This window comes from Ceratotherium simum, chromosome 29 (assembly GCF_057802395.1).
Source record: "Ceratotherium simum simum isolate JZ-2026a chromosome 29, ASM5780239v1, whole genome shotgun sequence".
Lineage (NCBI taxonomy): Eukaryota > Metazoa > Chordata > Mammalia > Perissodactyla > Rhinocerotidae > Ceratotherium > Ceratotherium simum.
Window position 1 is genome coordinate 16,205,364 of NC_141928.1, and position 21,215 is coordinate 16,226,578.

General features: G+C 39.3%; 1 protein-coding gene across 3 annotated transcripts; it reads left to right on the forward strand.

Annotated features, from left to right (window-relative positions):
* The first annotated feature begins 85 nt into the window (after window positions 1–85).
* On the forward strand, window positions 86–19,457 carry PSMD5 (proteasome 26S subunit, non-ATPase 5). Of its 3 annotated transcripts, none has more exons than XM_087419180.1 (10): window positions 86–286; window positions 6,054–6,198; window positions 7,244–7,357; window positions 7,775–7,903; window positions 9,720–9,829; window positions 11,399–11,541; window positions 12,545–12,736; window positions 14,647–14,756; window positions 15,392–15,532; window positions 16,795–16,991. In XM_087419180.1, the coding sequence occupies exons 1-10, from the start codon at window positions 111–113 to the stop codon at window positions 16,945–16,947; spliced, it is 1,413 nt and encodes a 470-aa protein (XP_087275306.1). In that variant the 5' UTR covers window positions 86–110; the 3' UTR covers window positions 16,948–16,991. The 3 variants fall into 3 exon arrangements, with proteins under 3 accessions (XP_087275306.1, XP_004423434.1, XP_087275308.1); XM_004423377.3 differs by lacking the exon at window positions 16,795–16,991 and adding an exon at window positions 18,648–19,457 and having other exon boundaries at window positions 93–286; XM_087419182.1 differs by lacking the exon at window positions 16,795–16,991 and adding an exon at window positions 18,648–19,457 and having other exon boundaries at window positions 185–331.
* The last annotated feature ends 1,758 nt before the right edge of the window (window positions 19,458–21,215 follow it).

A 21,215-nucleotide genomic window follows, 5' to 3' on the forward strand; every position in this document is an offset into this window, starting at 1 on the left:
GCCGAAACTCGGGAGAGGGAGGCTGCGCCCGGCAGATCTCGCGAGGCTCGGGGAAGCGCGCCGCGAACAGGGCCGGGCGGGCGGATCCGCGAGCCCCTGCGGGAGGGGGCATGATGGCGGCCCAGGTGCTGGCGCTGCTGAGGGAGGTGTCGCGGCTGGAAGCGCCGATGGAGGAGCTGCGCGCGCTTCAGTCGGTGCTGCAGTCAGTGCCACTTAGCGAGCTCCGCGAGCAAGCGGCGGAACTGCGCCTTGGCCCGCTTTTCTCCCTGCTCAACGAGAACCATCGGTGAGAGGACGCTGCGGCTTCAATGGGGGAGAGTGACAGCCCCAAGTATGGAAACCAGGGTGGGTGGGGTGAAGGGGAAGGCTTTTCCAGTCGCAGTGAAGGTAGAATATAGCTGAAATGTAGAGGGGGAGGACCCTGGGCTGAGAGTCAAGAGACGGGGGTCAAGTCCAGGTTCTCAGGTGTGCCCCTGGCCTCTCCGCCTTCATCCTTGAAATAGGATTTGGGGGAGGAAAGCAAGGTTGCCCATCTGCAGGGAGGACTCCACAATCCTGTGTACAGGTCCTTGGCTTTTTCCCTCCTCTTAAGAAGGGGTGCTATCCTGGCAATTTGGCAAGATCCGTCAGCATTTTTAATTCACATGCCTTTTGATCCAGTAATTCCTGTTATAGAACCTTAACATGCAAGTATACTCCGACACAAAGTGTACTGTATATACGGGAATATTCGTAGCAGAAGGTTACAGCAAAAACCTAGAAACAACCTAAATATCCATTAAAAGAGGATTCTAAATAAATTATGACACATTACTATGTAACACTATGCAGCTGCTAGAAAAATTGAGGTAGATCTATACATGTGGACATGGAAAGATCTCTAATATATGTTGTTGAATGGAAAAAGAAAATTGTAGGAGTTTATGAGCCCCATTATGTGTCATTTTTACAAAGGATTACAATTTTCCCGCACAAACACACAGGGCTGGTATAACATTGGGAATATCTGAAAGGTACAGCAGAAACTATTAATATGGAAGTGGGACTTAGAATGGTAGGATGCCAACTTTTGCTTTTCATTTTATGCTCATTTGTTGTATTTGATTAAAAAACACTTTGTATTTGATCCTCCAATAATTTTAAAAGGTTTAAAATGTTTGTGATCCAGAAATTTAAAAGTGACCTTTCTGCTTGAAAGGAATGAGTCACTGAATCAACACTGGATGATTTCGGAAGACTTTCTTGGCCCTGACCTAAGATTCCTCCCTTTTTCCTATTTGTTCTCCCTTCATTAAATCCGTTAGTTAACATTATTGAGGTCTGTTTCTGAAATGTGTCTTTGTTTGCCCATTTTAATTCAGGCCCTCATTTTCTCCCTCTTGCTAGGTCTATTACATTAGTCTGACTTCTCATTACCTCAAAGCTTCCTTTTTTAGTGTGTCCTTGCCACACTACAACCACAGTGAACTTCTCAGGTCATTTGGCTCACGTCTTTTCCATGGTTTCCCATTGCCTACAGTGTAAAATCATGACTTCTTAGTCTGGTGTTTGGACCCTTACAGTATATTTCCATCCTATTTTCCAGCCTCATCTTTTTCCTCCACTCCTGTAAACATATTTCATCTGCTCCAGCTACCATGTGGCACCACTAACTTTCCCTTGATCATGACTTGGCACTTTCCTAACTTTGTTCATGCCATTCCTTCTAACTGAAATGCCCTCCCCTCTCTCCAGATCCTTTAAGGCCCAGGTGAAGTGCCATCCACTGCAAAAAGTCTTTCTTGGTCACTCCAGTTGCAAGTGACTGGTCCTCAGATCTCCTGAAGGACGTTATCATTACTTCTGTTGATAGTTGACACTATTGCTTTATGTTATAGTTCTGTATGTGTTTGTTTCTAGTTTCTAAATTCTTTGAAGGCAGGGGCCATATTTTGTTCATCTCTGCATCTCTCCTAGGGCGCAGCACATAATGCAATATATGCCAAATAAAAGGTTAGACTCATAAATTTTAGAGAGGCCTAGTCCAACCACTTTATATTATAGGTGAAGAGACTTTCAAGGCTCATACTATAAGTTAACACCAGAGATGCAATAGGAACTGAAATGAAGAGGAGTTTTAAGAATAAGTTCTATGGGGGGGATGGTTTGCTGACTGAAGGAGCAGTGCTCTAGCAAACAGTCTTAATGAAAATTTAAAGGCAGAGTAATTCAGAACTGGGTACGTAGTAGATAGCAATTGCAATTTGTGGAAATAATAATTCTCTGGATGGTAGATTGGCATTCTCCAGATGTATTGCTATTATCCTGGTTAAACCACATAGGTTGCTATATATTAGTTCAAGATCTGATCTGATAGATGTAAATCTAGAATCTTTTTTTTTTTTTTTTTGTGAGGAAGATCAGCCCTGAGCTAACATCCATGCCAATCCTCCTCTTTTTGCTGAGGAAGACTTGCCCTGTGCTAACATCTGTGCCCATCTTCCTCCACTTTATATGGGACGCCACCACAGCATGGCCTGACAAGCGGTGTGTCGGTGCACACCCAGGATCCGAATCCAGGCCGCCAGCAGCAGAGCACACGCAATTAACCGCTACACCATGGAGACAGCCCCTAAATCTAGAATCTTGATAGGAGTTTTTGTGAGAGAAAGTAAGTCCTAAGGTTACTGCTTTGCAACATGGAGGTCAAACAAGACTGATTATAAGTTATTAACTCTTTGGCTTCCTGGTTCCTAAGGGCCACATGAGACCTGAAATGTGTGTACTATGTGGTTTAGCCTACTATTGCTTTTTTTAAAAACAGCTTTATTGAGATATAATTTACATAAAATGTACATAATAAAACGTACAGTTTGACAAGTTTTGACATGTATATACCCGTGAAACCATTACCACAATCAAGATAGCAAAGATATCTCTCACCCCCAGAAGTTTCCTCGTGCCCCTCAGTAATCCCTCCCTGCCTCAGCCAGGCAACCACTGATCTGCTTTCTATCACTATAGATGTTTGCCTTTTTTTTTTTAGAGTTTTATATAAATAGTCATATAGTATGTACTCTTTTGTTTGGTTTCTTTCACTCAGCATAATTATTTTAAGATTTATCCATGTGGTATGAACAAATACTTTATTCCTTTTTATTGCTGAGTAATAGTCTATTATATGGATGTACCACGATTTGTTTATTAATTCACCTGTTGATGGACATTTGAGTTGTCTCCAATTTGTGTATATTACAAATAAATGCTCACTGCTGTGAACATTTGTGTACAAGTCTTTACATAGACATATTTTTTCTTCTCTCTTTGAGTGAATACCTAGGAGTAAAATGGCTGGGTCACATGGTAGGTGTACGTTTAACTTTTAAGAAACTGCCAAACTGTTTTCCAAAGTGATTGAACCATTATACATTCCTACCAGCAGTGTATGAGAGTGGATTATAAACCTAAATATAAAACCTAAAACTATAAAACTTCTCAAAGAAAACTTAGAAAAAAATTTTTGTGCCTTGGGTTAAACAAAGATTTCTTTGATGTGACACCAAAAGCATGATCCATAGAAGAACAAATCAATAAATTGGACTTCATCAAAATTAAACATTCTCCTCTTCAAAGGTCGCAGTTAAGAGAATGAAAAGGCAAGTCACAAATGGAGAAAAATCTTTGTAAAGGACATATTTGATAAAGGACTTGTATTCGGAATAGATAAAGAACTCTCAAAACTCAATAACAAGGGCCGGCTCTGTGGCTTAGCGGTTAAGTGCGCGCGCTCTGATGCTGGCGATCCGGGTTCGGATCCCGGGAGCGCCCCGAGGCACCGCTTCTCCGTCCAACGCGAGGCCGAGTCCCACGTACAGCAACTAGAAGGATGTGAATCTATGACATACAACTATCTACTGGGGCTTTGGGGGGAAAAAACTGAATAAATAAAATCTTTAAAAAAAAAAAAAAAAACTCAATAACAAGAAAATAACCCAACTTAAAAATCAGCGAATTATTTGAACAAGAAGATATATGGCTGGCAAATAAGCACATGAAAAGATACTCAACATCATTAGTCATTAGGGAAATACAAATTAAAATTACATTGAGATTCTACTACATACCTATTAAAATGGCTAAAACATACGAACAAAAAACACCAAAACAACCCAGGTGTCCATGAGTGGATGAATAGATAAACAAAATGTGGTATATACATGCAATGGAATATTATTCAGCCTTAAAAAGGAAGGGAATTCTGACACATGCTACAACATGGATGAACTTTGAAGACATGCTAAGTGAAATAAGCTAGACACAGAAGGACAAATATTGTATGATTCCACTTATATGAGGTACATAGAGTAGTCAGATTCATAGAGATAGAAAGGAGAGGCTAGGGGCTAAAGGAAGGGGAGAATGGGGAATTAGTGTTTAGTGGATACAGTGTTTCTGTTTGGGAAAATGAAAAAGTTCTGGAGATGGATGGTGGCAATGGTTGCACAACTGTGTGAATATACTTAATGCCACTGAGCTATATGCTTAAAAATGGTTAAAATGGTAAATTTTATGATATGTACAATTGCAGTTTTTTAAAAAAAGGAAAAGAAACACACACCTATTAACAGTCCCTCCCCATTCTCCCTCTTATCCTCTGCCCCAGCCCCTGGCAGTCAGGAATTTGCTTTCTGTCTCTATGGATTTGTCTATTCTGGATATTTCATACAAATGGAATCATCATCAAAAGGAAGCCTTTCATATCTGGCTTCTTGCACTTAACATATTTTCAAGGTTCATCCATGTTGTAGCATGAATCAGTACTTCATTTCTTCTTATGGTTGAATAATATTCAATTGTATGGATATGCCGTATTTGTACATTTATTAATTGATAGACATTTGGGTTGTTTCCACTGCTGTGAACATTTGTGTACAAATTTTTGTGTGGGTGTATGTTCTCAATTATCTTGGGTATAAAAACATTCTGGATTACTCCTTTAGGCTCAGTTATGCCAAGTGCAATCCCTAAGTTAAAAGGATATGTTCATTTTAAGGCTTTTGTTGTGTATTGCTTAATCACCTTTTAGAAATGTTGTGCCAATTTAATTGTATACTCTTATTACCAGTATGTGAGTGCCCATTTACTTGTACTGGCTATTAAGAGACAAGGAAGAGATTCTTGAAATACTTTCTGTGTCTACATCTGGTAGTCATCAAGTTCTGATTATATCCCTCTTTAACAGCTCTTCAAATCTTTTCCCTCTTCTCCATTCCCACTGCGACTCCCCTGTTTCACTCCTTCATCGCTTATCATCATCAACTGCCTTCTAACCGAAAATTCTTTCTGTAACACTGATACAGAGTTTTTTCTATGAGTCATGTCTCATCGTGTTACTTCTCTACTTTAAAACCACTTCATGGCTTGCCATTGCCTTCTGGAAAAAGGCTAAATTCCATTGCAGAACATAAAAGACCTATCAGAATGTGGCTTCTGTGCATCTTTCCTGTTTTATTTCTTGCCCTTCATCTCCCGCCTTTTACCTTCTCCCCACTTCTCTCCCCTTCTGACTGCAGTCATACCAAGCTACTTGTGGTTCCTTGATTGCAAAACACTGTCTCAGTCCTCTTTGCCTTTTCGTGTGCTACTACCTCTACCTGAACAGATACTTGCTTCTCCCAGATAACTTGCACTTTTTCTTAAAATTTAGCTCAGGTGTTACCCCTCTGAGAGACCTTCTCTATACCCTGTGTTCTTTTTTGAGCTCCCAAAGCTTCCAGCCGTAACCTATAGCATTTATCTACCTGGATTATAGTTGCCTTTCTGTTTTTCTGTGTCTTCCATTAGGCTGAGCTCCTTGAGGCTAAAGAATATATCTTATCCTTCTTTGTAGCCTCAGCACAGGCATGGCACATAATAGGTACTTAGTAAATGTTTAATAAATTAGTAGGAGCTGGTGTTTCCAAGGGAAGTCTGTGTGGAGGAGATCCTCATTGAGCCAGGCGACAGATATTATTAGGTTCTTACTTTCTGCCTGGCAGGACATGAACTAATAAGATCTATGGTGCCTCCTTTAGGGAACAGACTACTTTGTGTGTGTCCATTCTGGAGAGATTGCTTCAAGCTATGGAGCCAGTTCACGTGGCCCGGAACCTCAAGGTTGACCTGCAGAGGGGACTGACTCACCCCAATGATTCTGTAAAAATCCTCACTCTGTCCCAGGTATGAAATTTTACCAGCACGTAATAAAGGAACTGACATTTAATGACCACTTGCTCTGGGCCAGGCTCTATGCTGGGTGCCAAAGACAGCGAGATGAAGAAAATACGCCCTCTCTCTGTCCTAGGGAGCGTACAGTCTATTCTAGTGTGCATAGCTAACTATGACCGGGGGATACAAGCTAAAGTAAGAAGTTCCGCTCACTACCATCTGAATCATTCATTCATCAAATACTGACTGAGTTCCTTTTACATGGCAGGTGTTGTACCATATGCTGTTAGAGCCACCAAGATAAATAAAACCTATTTCTTTCCTTCAAGGAGCCCCAAGTCTAGAGAAAAAGATTGCCATGTTAAGTCTTATTATAGTGGCATGAACAAAGTACTATTGTAAAGGTCACTAAACCAACAAATTAAGACAGTAACTCTTATCACCCTGGTAACTAAAACATCCTACTACTATTTGGGTGAAGAGCTACTACTGAGGATTAATCTTGTTGAAACATTAGAAGCTGAGCAGTTAGTTATCCAGTAGGTATTCAACTACTGTTTTTCCTTTTCTCCCCTAAAGGGTTTATTCAACAAAAAGGGGAAAGCATCGATTTATTCATTGACCATTTATGTGCCCGACACTGTAGTAGGTGCTTTACCTATTTAGTCTTATTGAATCTTCATTACTATCCTGCAATTAAGTATTGTATTCCCATTTTATAGACAAGAAATTAGGTTCAAAGAAGTTATTTAATTTGCCTCAGGTCAATGCAGCTAAAAATTGATAGAACTAGGATTTGTATTGTTTTTACTCCCTAAGGTGTCTCAACTCTTTACCCACCTTTTATTATTTTTTTTTCCTTTCCTTTCAAAGATGTGACTATACCGTATATGTGTTTGGCTTTAATGAATTTGGGTCACTTGGAATTTTTATTGATTTGTCTTAAAGCTGTAATCTGTAATTCCTAAAATAACTGCATACTAAGGAAATTTGACCATTGTGTGTTCACATGTCGCCCTACCTTGGAAGAGTATTTCTGATTGTTTTTTTCTTGCAGGTTGGAAGAATTGTTGAAAATTCTGATGCTGTTACTGAGATTCTAAATAATGGTGAATTACTAAAACAAGTCGTTTATTGTATCGCTGGAGAGAATCTATCTGTAGCTAAAGCGGTAAGTCAGCTAGAACCATCAGCTTAAACGTGCAGAGACATTAGTGTCCTAAAAGGTGAAGGAAGGCCTTCTGGATTGAGAGGTGAAGGTTTAAATGGATGATCTGTGTCATTGAATTTGCAACAGCAAATATATGGTATCAAATAAATACTAGTCCCTTCTATTTTCTAGAATACACATACCTAAATTATCCATCATAGGGCTTACAATGTGTTGCTTGATAGGAAGCAAAACTTACATAATTTGTTTTCTGTTGGGAATAATATGTATCTTTTCCAATCATAAATAATAATTGCTAAAATGTAAATGCTTATTGGGCAAGGTGCGTTCCATACACTAATTTTCATATCAATCTTATGAAGTAGATATTAATATTCTATATTTTTATGACTTAGAGATATTTTCTTTCCTTATAAGGCCATTAAATCCCTGTCAAGAATATCACTGACCCAGGCTGGACTGGAGGTTTTATTTGAAAGCAATCTGCTGGATGATTTGAAAAATGTAATGAAAACAAATGACATTGTTCGATACAGAGTGTATGAGGTAAGACTAAAAGCACACTTTTTGATGCCTACAATTCAGAGTGCAGTCAGGCTTACATTGGAAGGAAGATGGCTCATTTAACATGCATTTATTGAGTATATAGTCTGTGTTAGGCCCTACTAGGTGCTGGGACTATAGGGATGAACTCCCAGCCTAGGGTGAGACGGTCAGATAAAAAGTATTTACATTGCACTATAAGTACTATAATAAAGGAGATACCATTGAAGCTGGACTTTGAAAAAATTAGTTGTAGTAGTAGTAAGAAGAAGAAGAAGAAATGGCTTTCATTTGTACCAGCTTTATGCTGAGCACTGAGCTAAATCCTCACATATATTGTCTTCAGTTCTCACAGTAAACCCTATACATTACTATTGTTAACCTCACTGTTGATGGAGTAATTGACCCAAGGCCACACAATTAATAGGCTACATATTCAGAATGGAACCCTGTCCAGTAACTCTCTTCAAAACACTTCCTTTCTTTGCATGTCTTGATACCACACTATCCTGGTTCTCTTTCTGCCTCTCTAGCTGTTTCTTCTCAGTCTCTTGGCCCATTATCCTCTATTGAACTTTTTTTTTTTTTTTGGTGAGGAAGACCAGCCCTCAGCTAACATCCGATGCCAATCGTCCTTTTTTTTTTTTTTTTTTGCTGAGGAAGACTGGCCCTGGGCTAACACCCGTGCCCATCTTCCTCTACTTTATATGGGACGCCGCCACAGCATGGCTTAACAAGTGGTGTGTCGGTGCACGCCCGGGATCCGAACCGGCGAACCCCGGGCCGCCGCAGCAGAGCGTGCACACTTAACCGCTTGCACCACCGGGCCGACCCCCCATCTATTGAACTTTTAATTGTTAGAGTTTGTGAAGGTGAAGTTGCAAGCCCCGTTCTCACTGTACTCTATGTTCATTCCTAGGCAGTTTTATTCATCCTCTGATTTCAGTTCCCACCTAAAATGGTGATTAGTCTCAAATGTAAACCTTCAACCCAGACCTCTCTTCTGAACTCAGACCCTCGTGTCCAACTGCTTATTCACTCTCTCCCCCTTGGACATATTGTAGGCCCCTCACACTCGTTTCAAACCTAGCCCCTGATCTCCTCTACCCACCTCATGCCCCTAATAAACAGCAGCAACAAACTGGCCCTATCCCACAGTCTACATTGTTGAATACTAGACTTGAGCTCATTCTCTGTAAGGCCTTGTTCTCCCTACCACAGTCATCACATCATGTTGGTTTTACTTAAACCTATGCATTTCTCTTCCTTGGTATAGCCACTACCATGCTAGTCTAAGTTGCCAGTATCTCTCACTCAGGCTGTTATTGTATTTGCATCCAAACTGGTATCCTCTCATCCATTTTTATCACCACTAGTCTATCTTCACATGCAGTCAGAATAATCTTTTAAAAATCCAAATCTGATTCTGTCATTCTTGTGCTTAAAATCCTTCCGTGTCCTATATATTTCAGTAAACCCTTAGGGCATACTTGTGAATGAGTGAGTGAGTGAGTGATAGAATGCGTGCATGAATGAATGATTTTTACAATCTTTTTGTTATTGCTGATTCAGCCTTTTGTACTCTAATTGAGGATTTGTGTTTTTTTTTTAAGTGCAGATACACCGAGATATAATGGAGTATTTCTGTGTCAAAGTAATTTCTTATGTGTTCAATGAAGTTTTCTTACTTGTGGAGATAAATAATGGATGTTTAAAAATTCAGTTATATAAAGTGCCTAATCCTGCATTTAACTAAAATGAGATCGAACAAGTTTGGGGCTGTTTCGACCTTTCTGCTTTTTCTGTTCTTTTCTTTCAGCTAATTGTGGAAATTTCTTCTGTGTCACCAGAATCTTTAAACTACTGTACCACCAGTGGGTTGGTAACCCAGCTCCTCAGAGAGCTGACTGGTGAGGATGTGCTGGTCAGGTATGTTTGCTGAGAGAGTTCTTAAAACAAAAAGTCCTCTTTTGGAGGGCCGGGAAACAACCTTTGGACTCAGTGTGATCTTCCCTAGTAGAGCCTGTGCCCAGGTTGCAATCTCATGGCCGATGTATGTTACATCATGACAACATACTAGAATTTACCAAAGCCCCGCATAACCACTCAGGTACTTTTGAATAACTGTATTACGTATCCTTAGGTATGTGTGCTCTTAAAAAGTTATAGTCACGTGGTAACTGCCATTTTGTATTAGTTAACATGTTAATATACGCATTGTTTGGTGTTGGTTTGTTGTTAAATAATAGCACTATGGCACGATAGTAAAAACGTGACTTTTGAAAATGAGGAAGACATGGGCTTGCCTGTGTCTCTACTACTTATTATTTGTTTGACCTTGGAAAAATTATTGTAACCTTTCTGCATCTAACTTTCCTCATCTCCTAAAGGGAACAATGACAACTCTGTAAAGAAGATAATATGAGGATTAAGTGATTGACCATAGAGACCAATACACTGGCTGGCATAGGTCCTCAAAGAAATGTTAATTCCAGTCTCCTCACTCCCAGCCCCCTACTCCCTAAGTCCTCTTTAATATCTGCCACATGTTTCCTTGTTGATGTTCCACAATTTACTAATACGTCCTCACTGTTGGATACTTGGTTTGCTTCAAGTATGTTGCTGTTATGATAGCATTATTGTTATCATCTTTCTGTACACAGATTTTGTTTTCCTTATCTTAAATGATTTTCTGATTGTTCTATGTTCTTTAAATGTGACTGAATTTGTTAAACTCAGATGCATAAATCAGTCACCAGTTACACTGTTTCAAAGCATTCCTAATAAGGAAATTAATTGTGTTGATTTTTTTTAGTTTTGTATCAGAGTTTGTGACAGAAAAAAAAACAAACCTGCAAATAGTCAGTTAAAATACCTTAGAATCAACTATAAAAATATTTTTTTTAGTTAATTGGGGGAATTTGATCATGGTTAGATATTAGATGATACCAAAGAATTATTATTAATTTTTTAATAGGTGGCAAAGGCATTATAATTGTGTGAGAAAATATTCGTGTTTTTTAGAGATGCATACTGAAGTATGCGGGGGTAAACGGCAAGGTGACTAGAATTTGCTTTAAAACAATTCAGCAAAAAATGGAAAGAAAAAGAGATGAAATAAGTAAAGCAAAATCTTGATAACTATACAATCAGGATTATGGGTACGTGGGGGCTTACTGTACTGTCCTTTTTACTCCTGTATATGTTTGGCATTTCAAAATAAAACAAAGGCTTAGATCTCTTAGGAAGTAACTATGTTATAGTAGAAGCAATAGTGAGCCTCAAGTCAGAAGGTGAGATTTAAGTCTAAACTCTGCCTATTAATAACAATGTGATTCTGGACAAGTCACTGCAATTTTCTCATCCTTGTGTCCTCATCTGAAAAGTGGAGCCAGGATTATTGACCTTTCAGATTTGGTGGGAAGAATTAAATAAGATAACCTATATGAAAGCAGTTTATAAAGTATGCTAATCACAGGCAAAATCTTGGCATTTCAGAGCCACCTGTATAGAAACAGTGACATCGCTAGCAAGTACTCATCACGGACGACAGTACCTTGCTCAAGAAGGAGTGATTGATCAGATTTCAAACATAATTGTTGGGGCAGATTCAGACCCTTTCTCTAGCTTCTATTTGCCAGGTAAGAAATATCGATGCCTGTGGAAATGATGGTACGTGCTTTGTTTCTGAGTTATCTCTGACAGGAGTGGCCAGGGATTGTTTTCTTTAGAGCTGATTCCCTGAGATAATACCTATAGCCCCTTAATGAGATGGAATCTGTTGCCCTGGGAGCCATGAATTGTTGATTGTGATTTTCTGGAAGTATTGCTGTTTAGAGCATTAGGATAGTTTCCTTTGAACTTCAGCCAAAAGAAACAAATAAAAATACTCATGAGCCAGCCCTGACGGCCTAGTGGTTAAAGTTCAGCACGCTCCACTTCGGCGGCCCAGGTTCGGGTCCTGGGTGCGGAACCATACCACTCGTCTGTCAGTAGCCATGCTGTGGTGGCAACTCACAGAAGAACTAGAACGACCTACAACTAGAACATACATCTATGTACTGGGGATTTGGGGAGAAAAAAAAACAAAGAGAGAGGAAGATTGGCAACAGATGTTAGCTCAGGGCGAATCTTTCCCAGCAAAAAAAAAAAAAAAAAAATACTAGTAATGACATTTACAGTACATTTCACTGGTTCATCAAACTTCTGAGTTGGAATTTTTATCTACTATAAGATCTACTCCAGCCATTCTGTTCTAGGACATGGTTGATTCGTTTTTCTTGAGCACTTCTGGAGATTGGAGATTTATTCCTTCCTTAGGTAGCCTCGCCTATCTCATTGATAAACATCTCTGTTTAAAAATTTCCTCCTAATAATGACTCCAAAGTTGCCTTCCTGTAATTGATGTCCACAAGTCCTTGTTCTCTGTTCTCCCCCTTGCATATGACAGTGCTTCAGCGTTTGGACCCAGCTCCGTTAACACCCTGGGGTTTCTGTTCTCTCAGGACCACTCATCACAGGTCCTTCAGTATCTCCTTATGAGGTCTGTCTGATTTCTGGGCAACACAGTACCATAACTGTTTTCCTCTTTCTGGCCCACAATTTTCCTCCTCTATTAAAATATATTTTTGTAAACATCTTTAGGATTTGTGAAGTTTTTCGGAAACCTGGCTATTATGGATAGTCCTCAACAGATCTGTGAGCGTTATCCTGTCTTTGTGGAGAAAGTCTTTGAAATGACAGAAAGTCAGGACCCCACCATGATTGGTGTAGCAGTGGACACAATTGGAATCCTGGGATCCAGTGTTGAAGGAAAACAGGTTTTACAGAAAACAGGTTGGTATGATTTGTTTTGGCTTTCTTTAGGGATATCTTCATTTTTGACAGAGATTGAAGTTCATTTGCTGGTATGTTAACTGTATCATAAAAACTACTTTCACACATGGCAGTCTTTTTACCATGACCTTGGACTCATCCCTAAAAGTTTCATAATTATTACTGAAACTTTTGTTTTGACTTGTCTGGTCCAAGCACTCTTTCTCCTCTGTATCTTCCTTACATAGTGTTCATGGTACAAAGACCGTGGGCTGGAGTCAGAAAGACCTGGGTTCATGTCCTAGTTCTAACACTGACTTAGCTTTTTGAACTTCATTTACTCATTTCTCTACTCTAGGCCTCATTTTCCTCATTTATAAAAAGAGTATAAAGGGCCGGCCCTGTGGCTTAGTGGTTAAGTGCGTGCTCTCTGATGCTGGCGGCCCGGGTTCGGATCCCGGGCGCACACCGACGCACCGCTTCTCCGGCCATGCTGAGGCCGCGTCCCACATACAGCAACTAGAAAGCTGTGCAACTATGACATACAACTATCTACTGGGGCTTTGGGGCGAAAATAAATAAATAAATCTTTAAAAAAAAAAAAAAGAGTATAACAACTACTCAGAGTTGTCGTGAATATTTAAGGAAAAGACACATTTGTTTTTTATTTGTAATATCAAGACAGGAAAAGAAACAAAAATTTGTTATAAGATTTTGTATTAAGAATGATACTTTTATCATCCTAAGTATCTTGAAAGCACTATGAATTCTACACAAAAAATAATATGCAGCACTGTTAAAACCCTGTGAGGTGTATGGTGAAAATAAGCATGCTGTTGTGTATCACAGCTAGTATCCTCGTTACCCGTTCTTTTCTAAGTGCTTTTACCTATGACATATCCTTCTACGATCCTGCAAAGAACATACTATTGTCATTCTCATTTTATAGATAAGGTAGCTGAAACTCAGAGAAGTTAAGAAAGTTTTCTAAGATCATGCAGACTATGAGGCAGCTGCTACTCAAATCCAGGTCCTTTGATTCCAAATCCTCTATACTTTGACTTATATATACTGTATCGCACATGAATGTGTGTTTTAGGCCTGTCACTTGGTCTCTGGCTACCTGTTTATTTTTATGTTGGCTTAGGTTGATAGGGGTCATAGTATATGAAAACATACTTTAAAAAATCTCATTGTTCACTTAGGATGGCTATTATTTTTTTAAAAAACAGAAAATAACAAGTGTTGACAAGGATGTGAGAAATTGAGACCCTTGTGCATATCTGATGGGAGTGTAAAATGGTGCAGCTGCTATGGAAAACAGTATGATGGTTCCTCAGAAAATTAAACATAGAATTACCATATGATCCAGCAATTCCACTTCTAAGTACATACCCAAAAGAATTGAAAGCAGAGACTCAAACAGATAATTCTATACCTGTGTTCATTAATAGCATCATTCACAATAGCCAAAAAGGGTAGAAACAACCCAAGTGTTCATTGGATGGATGAATGGATAAGCAAAATGTGGCATATACATACAATGGAATATTATCCCGCATTAAAAAGGAATGAAATTCTCATACATGGCACAACATGGAGGAACCTTGAAGACATTATGTTAAGTTAAATACGCCAGACACAAAAGGACAAATATTGTATGATTCCACCTATCTGAGGTACCTAGAGTATTCAAATACACGGAGACAGAAAGTAGAATAGTGGTTACCAGGGGATGGAGACAGGGGGAATGGAGAGTTATTGTTTAGTTTGAGAGGATGAAAAAGTTCTAGAGATGGATGATGGTGATGGTTGCACAACAATATGAATGTACTTAATACCACTGAACTGTATGCTTAAAAATCGTTAAAATGATAAGTTTTATGTTGTGTATTTTACCACAATAAAAAATATCTCATTATCCTTCAAAGGAACTCGCTTTGAACGCTTGCTCATGAAAATAGGATATCAAGCAAAAAATGCCTCAACAGAGCTCAAAATTAGGTGTTTGGATGCAATTTCATCACTTCTTTATTTACCAGTAAGTTAACTGGGAAATAGTGAAGGACGGTGGGATATGTTTGGGAGAATAAATCTGTATGAATCAACAGAATAATGGTTAACGTAATATAAATATTGACCAGATAAATGCCATTTTTCTTACTCTTAGTGAAAGACGATCACCCTCGTTAAATAACTAGTGACATTTTTTTAAGTTAAAGTGGAATCAGAGTATTAGAACTGGAGATGATCCTAGAGATTGCTTAATCAACTCCATCAAAAAAAAACTGGGGGTCCAGCCCGGTGGCAGAAGTGGTTAAGTGCGTGCGCTCCGCTGTGGCGGCCTGGGGTTCGCCGGTTCAGATCCCGGGCGCGCACCGACACACCGCTTGTCAAGCCATGCTGTGGAGACGTCCCATATAAAGTGGAGGAAGATGGGCACGGGTGTTAGCTCAGGACCAGTCTTCCTCAGCAAAAAAGAGGAGCATTGACAGATGTTAGCTCAGGGCCAATCTTGCTCACCAGAAAAAAAAAAAATGGGCAAGTTAGGCTGGATTTGAGGAATAGTGCTCCAGACTTGGTAGAGATCACGCAGCGAGTTAATGACAGAGTGCCATCAGAACCCAGGTTTCCTGACTTCCAAATGTCTTGAGATTTTCCTTTTCTGTCCTGCAGCCTGAGCAGCAGACTGATGACCTCCTGAGGATGACAGAATCCTGGTTTTCTTCTTTATCTCGGGACCCACTAGAGCTCTTGCGTGGCATCAGTATTCAACCCTTCCCTGAACTACGCTGTGCTGCCTTAAAAGTGTTCACGGTAGGCATCCTCTTCTTTTCCCCAGGTCCTTCTGGGACTCTGCCAGTTCAACACATGAGTACTTACAATGAGCCAGTCTCTCTGCCATGCCCCGGGATACACAAGTGCATAGTACAGTTTCTGCCCTCTGCTATTAGTATAGACGAATGGGGGAGACAGATGTGTAAAAAGTATTAGGTATTATAAACGGTAGTAGTAAAAGGCATTAGGTGCTGTGGCAGAGGTTTGAGCAGGGTGCTATGGGATCACAGAATTAATTCCGGATCCCCTATCTGCCATCTGGCAAGCCCTTATTGACCCAGCCCTGGTCTTCTTCCTGAGCCTTACTTCCTGCCATCGCCCTTCTGGGACTTAATGCTCTAGTGATACCAAACTGATTGCTTCATATCTCTGGACCCTGTATGCCCTCTGCAGTCAACACTCTTCCCCAACTTTGCTTGTTAACCTCTTATTCCTTCTTCAAGGACTAGCTCAGGTATCTCTTCAGCAAGCTTTGAGCAAACCCACAAGGCTGAGTTAAGTAGTTTCAGCTCTCATACTTTGCATTTATTCATTCATTCAGCAAATGTTGATTGAGTTCCTTTTTTTTGCTAGGTACTGGGGATACAATAGTGAACAAAACATACAAAGACCTTCCTTTCATGTCTGTCTAATGAGGGACCCAGGGAATAAATATAATTGTAGAGTTAAATTGTATAATTACAGTTGTGGTAAGAATTATACCTCTGTGTTCTATTTATTACATTACGTTGAAAATGTTAATTTATTGACCTATTAAACAGAGTTTGTTGAGAATAGGAACCATATCTGATTTATCTTTGCAGCCCCCACATTTACCTGGTGCCTGGGCTGATAGAAATGTAGTAATCACTTTAGTAATCCTAATAATGGGATCTCAGGCAGCATGCTTGGCCTAGAGAGGGAGGGAACAAGGAGAGTGGAGGCGACAAGAGAGGGGATGCTTCCTGCAGGATGTGATACATGACCTAGGTTTTGAAGGATACAGTGTTCCCATCAGCTTCAAGAATGTTGTTTTTAGATTGCTTCACCCTTGTCAGTTAGTCACTGTGGTGGTCATTTTAGCTCCTACATTGGTAGTCCCATTATTACTTTATTTTTTTCCCACTATTCTATCTTATGCTTCACTTGGCCACAGTTTTAGAGATAATTTTTGATTTACTGGTTGGGATGGCTATTTTTATTTCAGTCCATCTTTCATCCTTGACTATTGTTAACTAAGCTGATGTTTCTCAAATTTTAAGATCTTGTTAAAATGTAGATTCTGGGCCGGCCCCGTGGCTTATCGGTTAAGTGTGCGCCCTCCGCTACTGGCGGCCCGGGTTCAGATCTCGGGCTCGCACCGATGCACCGCTTCTCCGGCCATGCTGAGGCCGCGTCCCACGTACAGCAACTAGAAGGATGTGCAGCTATGACATACAACTATCTACTGGGGCTTTGGGGGAAAAATAAATAAATAAAATTATAAAAAAAAAAAAAATGTAGATTCTGATTCAGTGGTTCTGGGGTGGAGCCTGAAATCCTGAATTTCTAACAAGCTTCCAGGTGATGCTGATGCTGCTGGTCTGCAGAACACATTTTGAGGGGAAGACACTAGGCTCTAAACCTGATTGTTCCTTGTTCGTTAAAATGTAGTAGTGAGGTTTTTAAAACTGTTAAAAAAAAAATTCGTTATTTTAAAATGTGGAAGATTGAGAAGTAGAAATTTTTAAAATTGCATAAAGTCATACCTGTTTGGTGTATTTCCTTTTAATATTAGTGTTAGTATTTATTAATTTATTTATTTATTGGTGAAATATTTCAAACATACAGTCATACAAACATACCCTGCTTCCTCTTCCCAATCCCATTCCCCTTCCTCACTCTCTGGATATAATTACTGTTATGAATTCAGGGTTTAAAAGCCCACCTATGATTTTATACTTTTACTACATACATATATACCCTTAAACAAATTACAGTATTTTATGTATTCTTAAACTTTGCAAATGGTATCATGCTGTTCATATCATTCTGCAATTTGCTTTTTCTCTTCAACATTATGTTTTTAAGATTTATCTGTACTAAAAGAAGCAATTATAAAGTTGTTAGTATTTCATTGTATAGCCACAGTGTATCATCCTCCTGTTGGTGAAGATTTAGATAATTTCTATTACAAATGGTGCTGTAGTGAACATTCTCAAAAATATCATCTTGAGCACATGTATGAGAATTTCTTTAGTCTTTTCTTTTATAAATTTTGTTTTTATTTTTCCACTGTTTCAATTCTACCATGTACATAATTTAGATCTACTTTTTCATATAACAGGTTTACCTGTTCTTCATAGACATCATTCTTAATGTTTATTTAATTTTTTATTGCTATATACCATAATTTACTTACCCATCCCCCCACCATTAGACATTTATATTGTAACTTTCACATTGTATTGAACATCTTTATATACCTTTTTTTTTTTTTTTTTTTGCTGAGGAAGATTAGCCTTGAGCTAACATCTGTTGCCAGTCTTCCTCCACTTTATATGTGGGTCACCGCCACAGCATGGCTGATGAGTGGTGTAGGTCTGCACCCAGGATCTGAACCCACGAACCTGAACCACTGAAGCAGAACGCACCAAACTTAACCACTACGCCATGGGGCCAGCCCCTACAAAGTTGTTGTTTTTTTTTTTTTTTTTTTGTAAGGAAGATTAGCCCCGAGCTAACATCCCATGCCAATCCTCCTCTTTTTGCTGAGGAAGACTGGCCCTGGCCTAACATCTGTGCCCATCTTCCTCTACTTTATATGGGATACTGCCACAACATGGCTTGACAAGCAGTGCATTGGTGCATGCCTGGGATCCAAACCCGTGAACCCTGGGCCGCTGAAGCAGAGTGTGCTCACTTAACCACTATGCCACTGGGCCGGCCCTACAAAGATTTTTTTTTAATATTTAGGTTATTAAATTAGATTCCCAGGAGGGAATTTACTTAGGCAAAAAGTAACATTTTGAAGCTTCATGTTGCCAGATTTCTTTCTAGGGACTGTTTCATCCCACTAACAAACTTAACTTCTTAAGGCTCAGAGGAATTGTGTTCTTTCTGCCTTCCATTTCAGGCCATTGCAGACCAACCCTGGGCTCAGAAGCTTATGTTTAATAGTCCAGGCTTTGTAGAATATGTGGTGGACCGGTCGGTGGAGCGTGACAAAGCTTCGAAGGATGCCAAATACGAACTGGTGAAAGCACTTGCCAATTCCAAGACAATTGCAGAAATCTTTGGGAACCCAAATTATTTGAGGCTCAGAACTTACCTGAATGAAGGTCCATACTATGTGAAACCTATTTCCACCACAGCAGTGGAAGGTGCTGACTGATTTCTTCTAGAGTCTAGACCATTTTTTGACCAAAACTTCTCCTAAGACTCCATCTGTAATTTACAAAACAGAGACTTCCTGCCCCCCAGAATTATCGTGGAGTGTCTAATGTAATTTTAATCACCAACATTTGTTGTGTTTCTACATTGAAATACAATCTGAAACCAGGAAAGCAGGCAAGCTTGGTCTTAATTGAACCAGATGTTTTTCAGATTCCTTTGACTGCCTTAATCTTTGCAAGAAGATGGAAATTTTGTTCTCCTCCCAGAAAATTTCCATGGACTTACTGTCCTGTTTTAAAATCTGCTTCAACTGAAATGGAACCAAATTGTTTCTGAATTCTCTTCATCACTTTTCTTTTTCTTTTTTGGTCCCTTTCCCCCTTCTGATTCCACCTTCAAAGTCTTGGATATAAATATTCTTTGAAAAACAAGTAATATGGAATCTTAAAATTATGTTCTCTATACTAAGAAAAAATATTTTTAATAAGGTCTCTTGATTTTTTGTTGCTATTATTCCTTTGAAAAATAGTAAATAAACCTTTTAAAAATGTTTCTAGCATTCTTTGATGCTTTTTTGCTGTTTATCTATGCATTTTACTCTGTTGTGGTTTTGGGGGAGGAGGAGTGATAATATGCTAAACCAGATAGGTCCCCAAACTGTCATTTTATTTCCTGGTGGGTCATAATTCTTCAAGGTTTTGCTTTTGATTTTTCAGAGCCGTCAAGTCAATATTGAGTTGATTGGAGAGAAGGAAACTTACTCCTAATAACCAGAGTCAGAACAAAAGGGACGCTATGTATAAACCAGGATACCATCTCGTTGATTAACAAAGGATGCACTTTTTCTTTTTCATTGACAAAAAAGTGTTCCCACCTGTTTTCCAGTGCCCTGCTCTCTAAACACCAAAGCACTCTGCACGCCAATCACCAATGCAGAGGTTTGTGCGTGAACGTGTTATCAGAGTGTGACAGTTCAGAATCTAGAGAGAGAGGTTTCTTTTAGGCCATGATGGCATTGATAAACCATCCCTGCTCTGTAACAAAATGGTTCTCAAGTGACTAGAATTCTCTTGTCCCCAGATTGATCATCTCTCTTCCGCCATCTCTTGTGTCCCTGAGTCTCCTTTTTCCCTGTTTCCATACCAACCATTTCCCTACTGCTAATACCACTAAATAGTCTACAGCCAGCTCTTTCCTGGCCTGAGAAACGTTCTTTCTCTTTAAGGTGACTTTTGTTTAAATCTCATTCATGATGTTGATTTTATTCATTTAACGTCCGAGTTCAGAGGATTCTCCTCCCTCCTATGTATGGCCTACACACTGATTCTGATTTTGCACCTGTGACTTTTTAAAGATTAAATAAAATTTGCAAATTATTTTATTTTGCATTTAATGAATAAACTCTTTTCGACTGCTCATTATGTGCTTGGCATGGGGGAAAGTATTCGACATTGTCCTAAGTGCTAAGTTCATCTCATTTAATTTTTACATCTCTATTTCATAGATGAAGAAACTGAGGCTCAGAGAAGTTAAGTTGCTTATCCCAAAATCACACAGGTAGCAAGTGGCTAATAGTGGAGGAAAATAGATCAATATAAAATTAGTATATAATAAATACAAAAGTAGAAGAAAGCAGAAAACACCTACCCTAGACTCAAGGGAAGGTTTTCCAGAGAAGGAAACACCTGCCTCTGAAGCACCAGTTGGAGAGAGTCAAGTGAAGAATAGAGGGGAGTAGCAGAGCAAGCAGAGGTACAGATATGAAAACAAGATCACATTTAGGGAACTACAAGTCATTCAATATGACCAAGCCTAGGATTTAAAGGGGAAAATTACAAAATTCTTTATCCTTATTACTAATAATAGCCACCATTTCTTAGCATTTACTGTATTTTAGGCACTTGGTGTGTATTTTCTCATTTTATCCTCATAACAGCTGTACAAGTTAAGTATCAATTTGCAGACAGAGACACTAAGCCTGAGAAGTTAAGTACCTTGTACAGGTCACACAGCCCAAAGCCAGAATATTAACTTGGCTTTCTGAGGGTTAGTCAGATGTGTTCCTTTTTTGTTACTTGGTTATATTTTGGAGATAATAGCAGTTACTGTGTGTCAGGCATTGTTCTAAAAGCTTTTCATGTATTCACTCATGTTGCTGTCCTCTCACTCCCAGGAGTTAGGTACCGTTATTACCCTATTTACACATGAGACCAAGACACAGCAAAGTTAAGGAACTTGCACAAGGTCACACAGCAAGTAAGTGGAGCCAAGATTTGAACCTACACTGTTTAACTCAGAACATATGTTC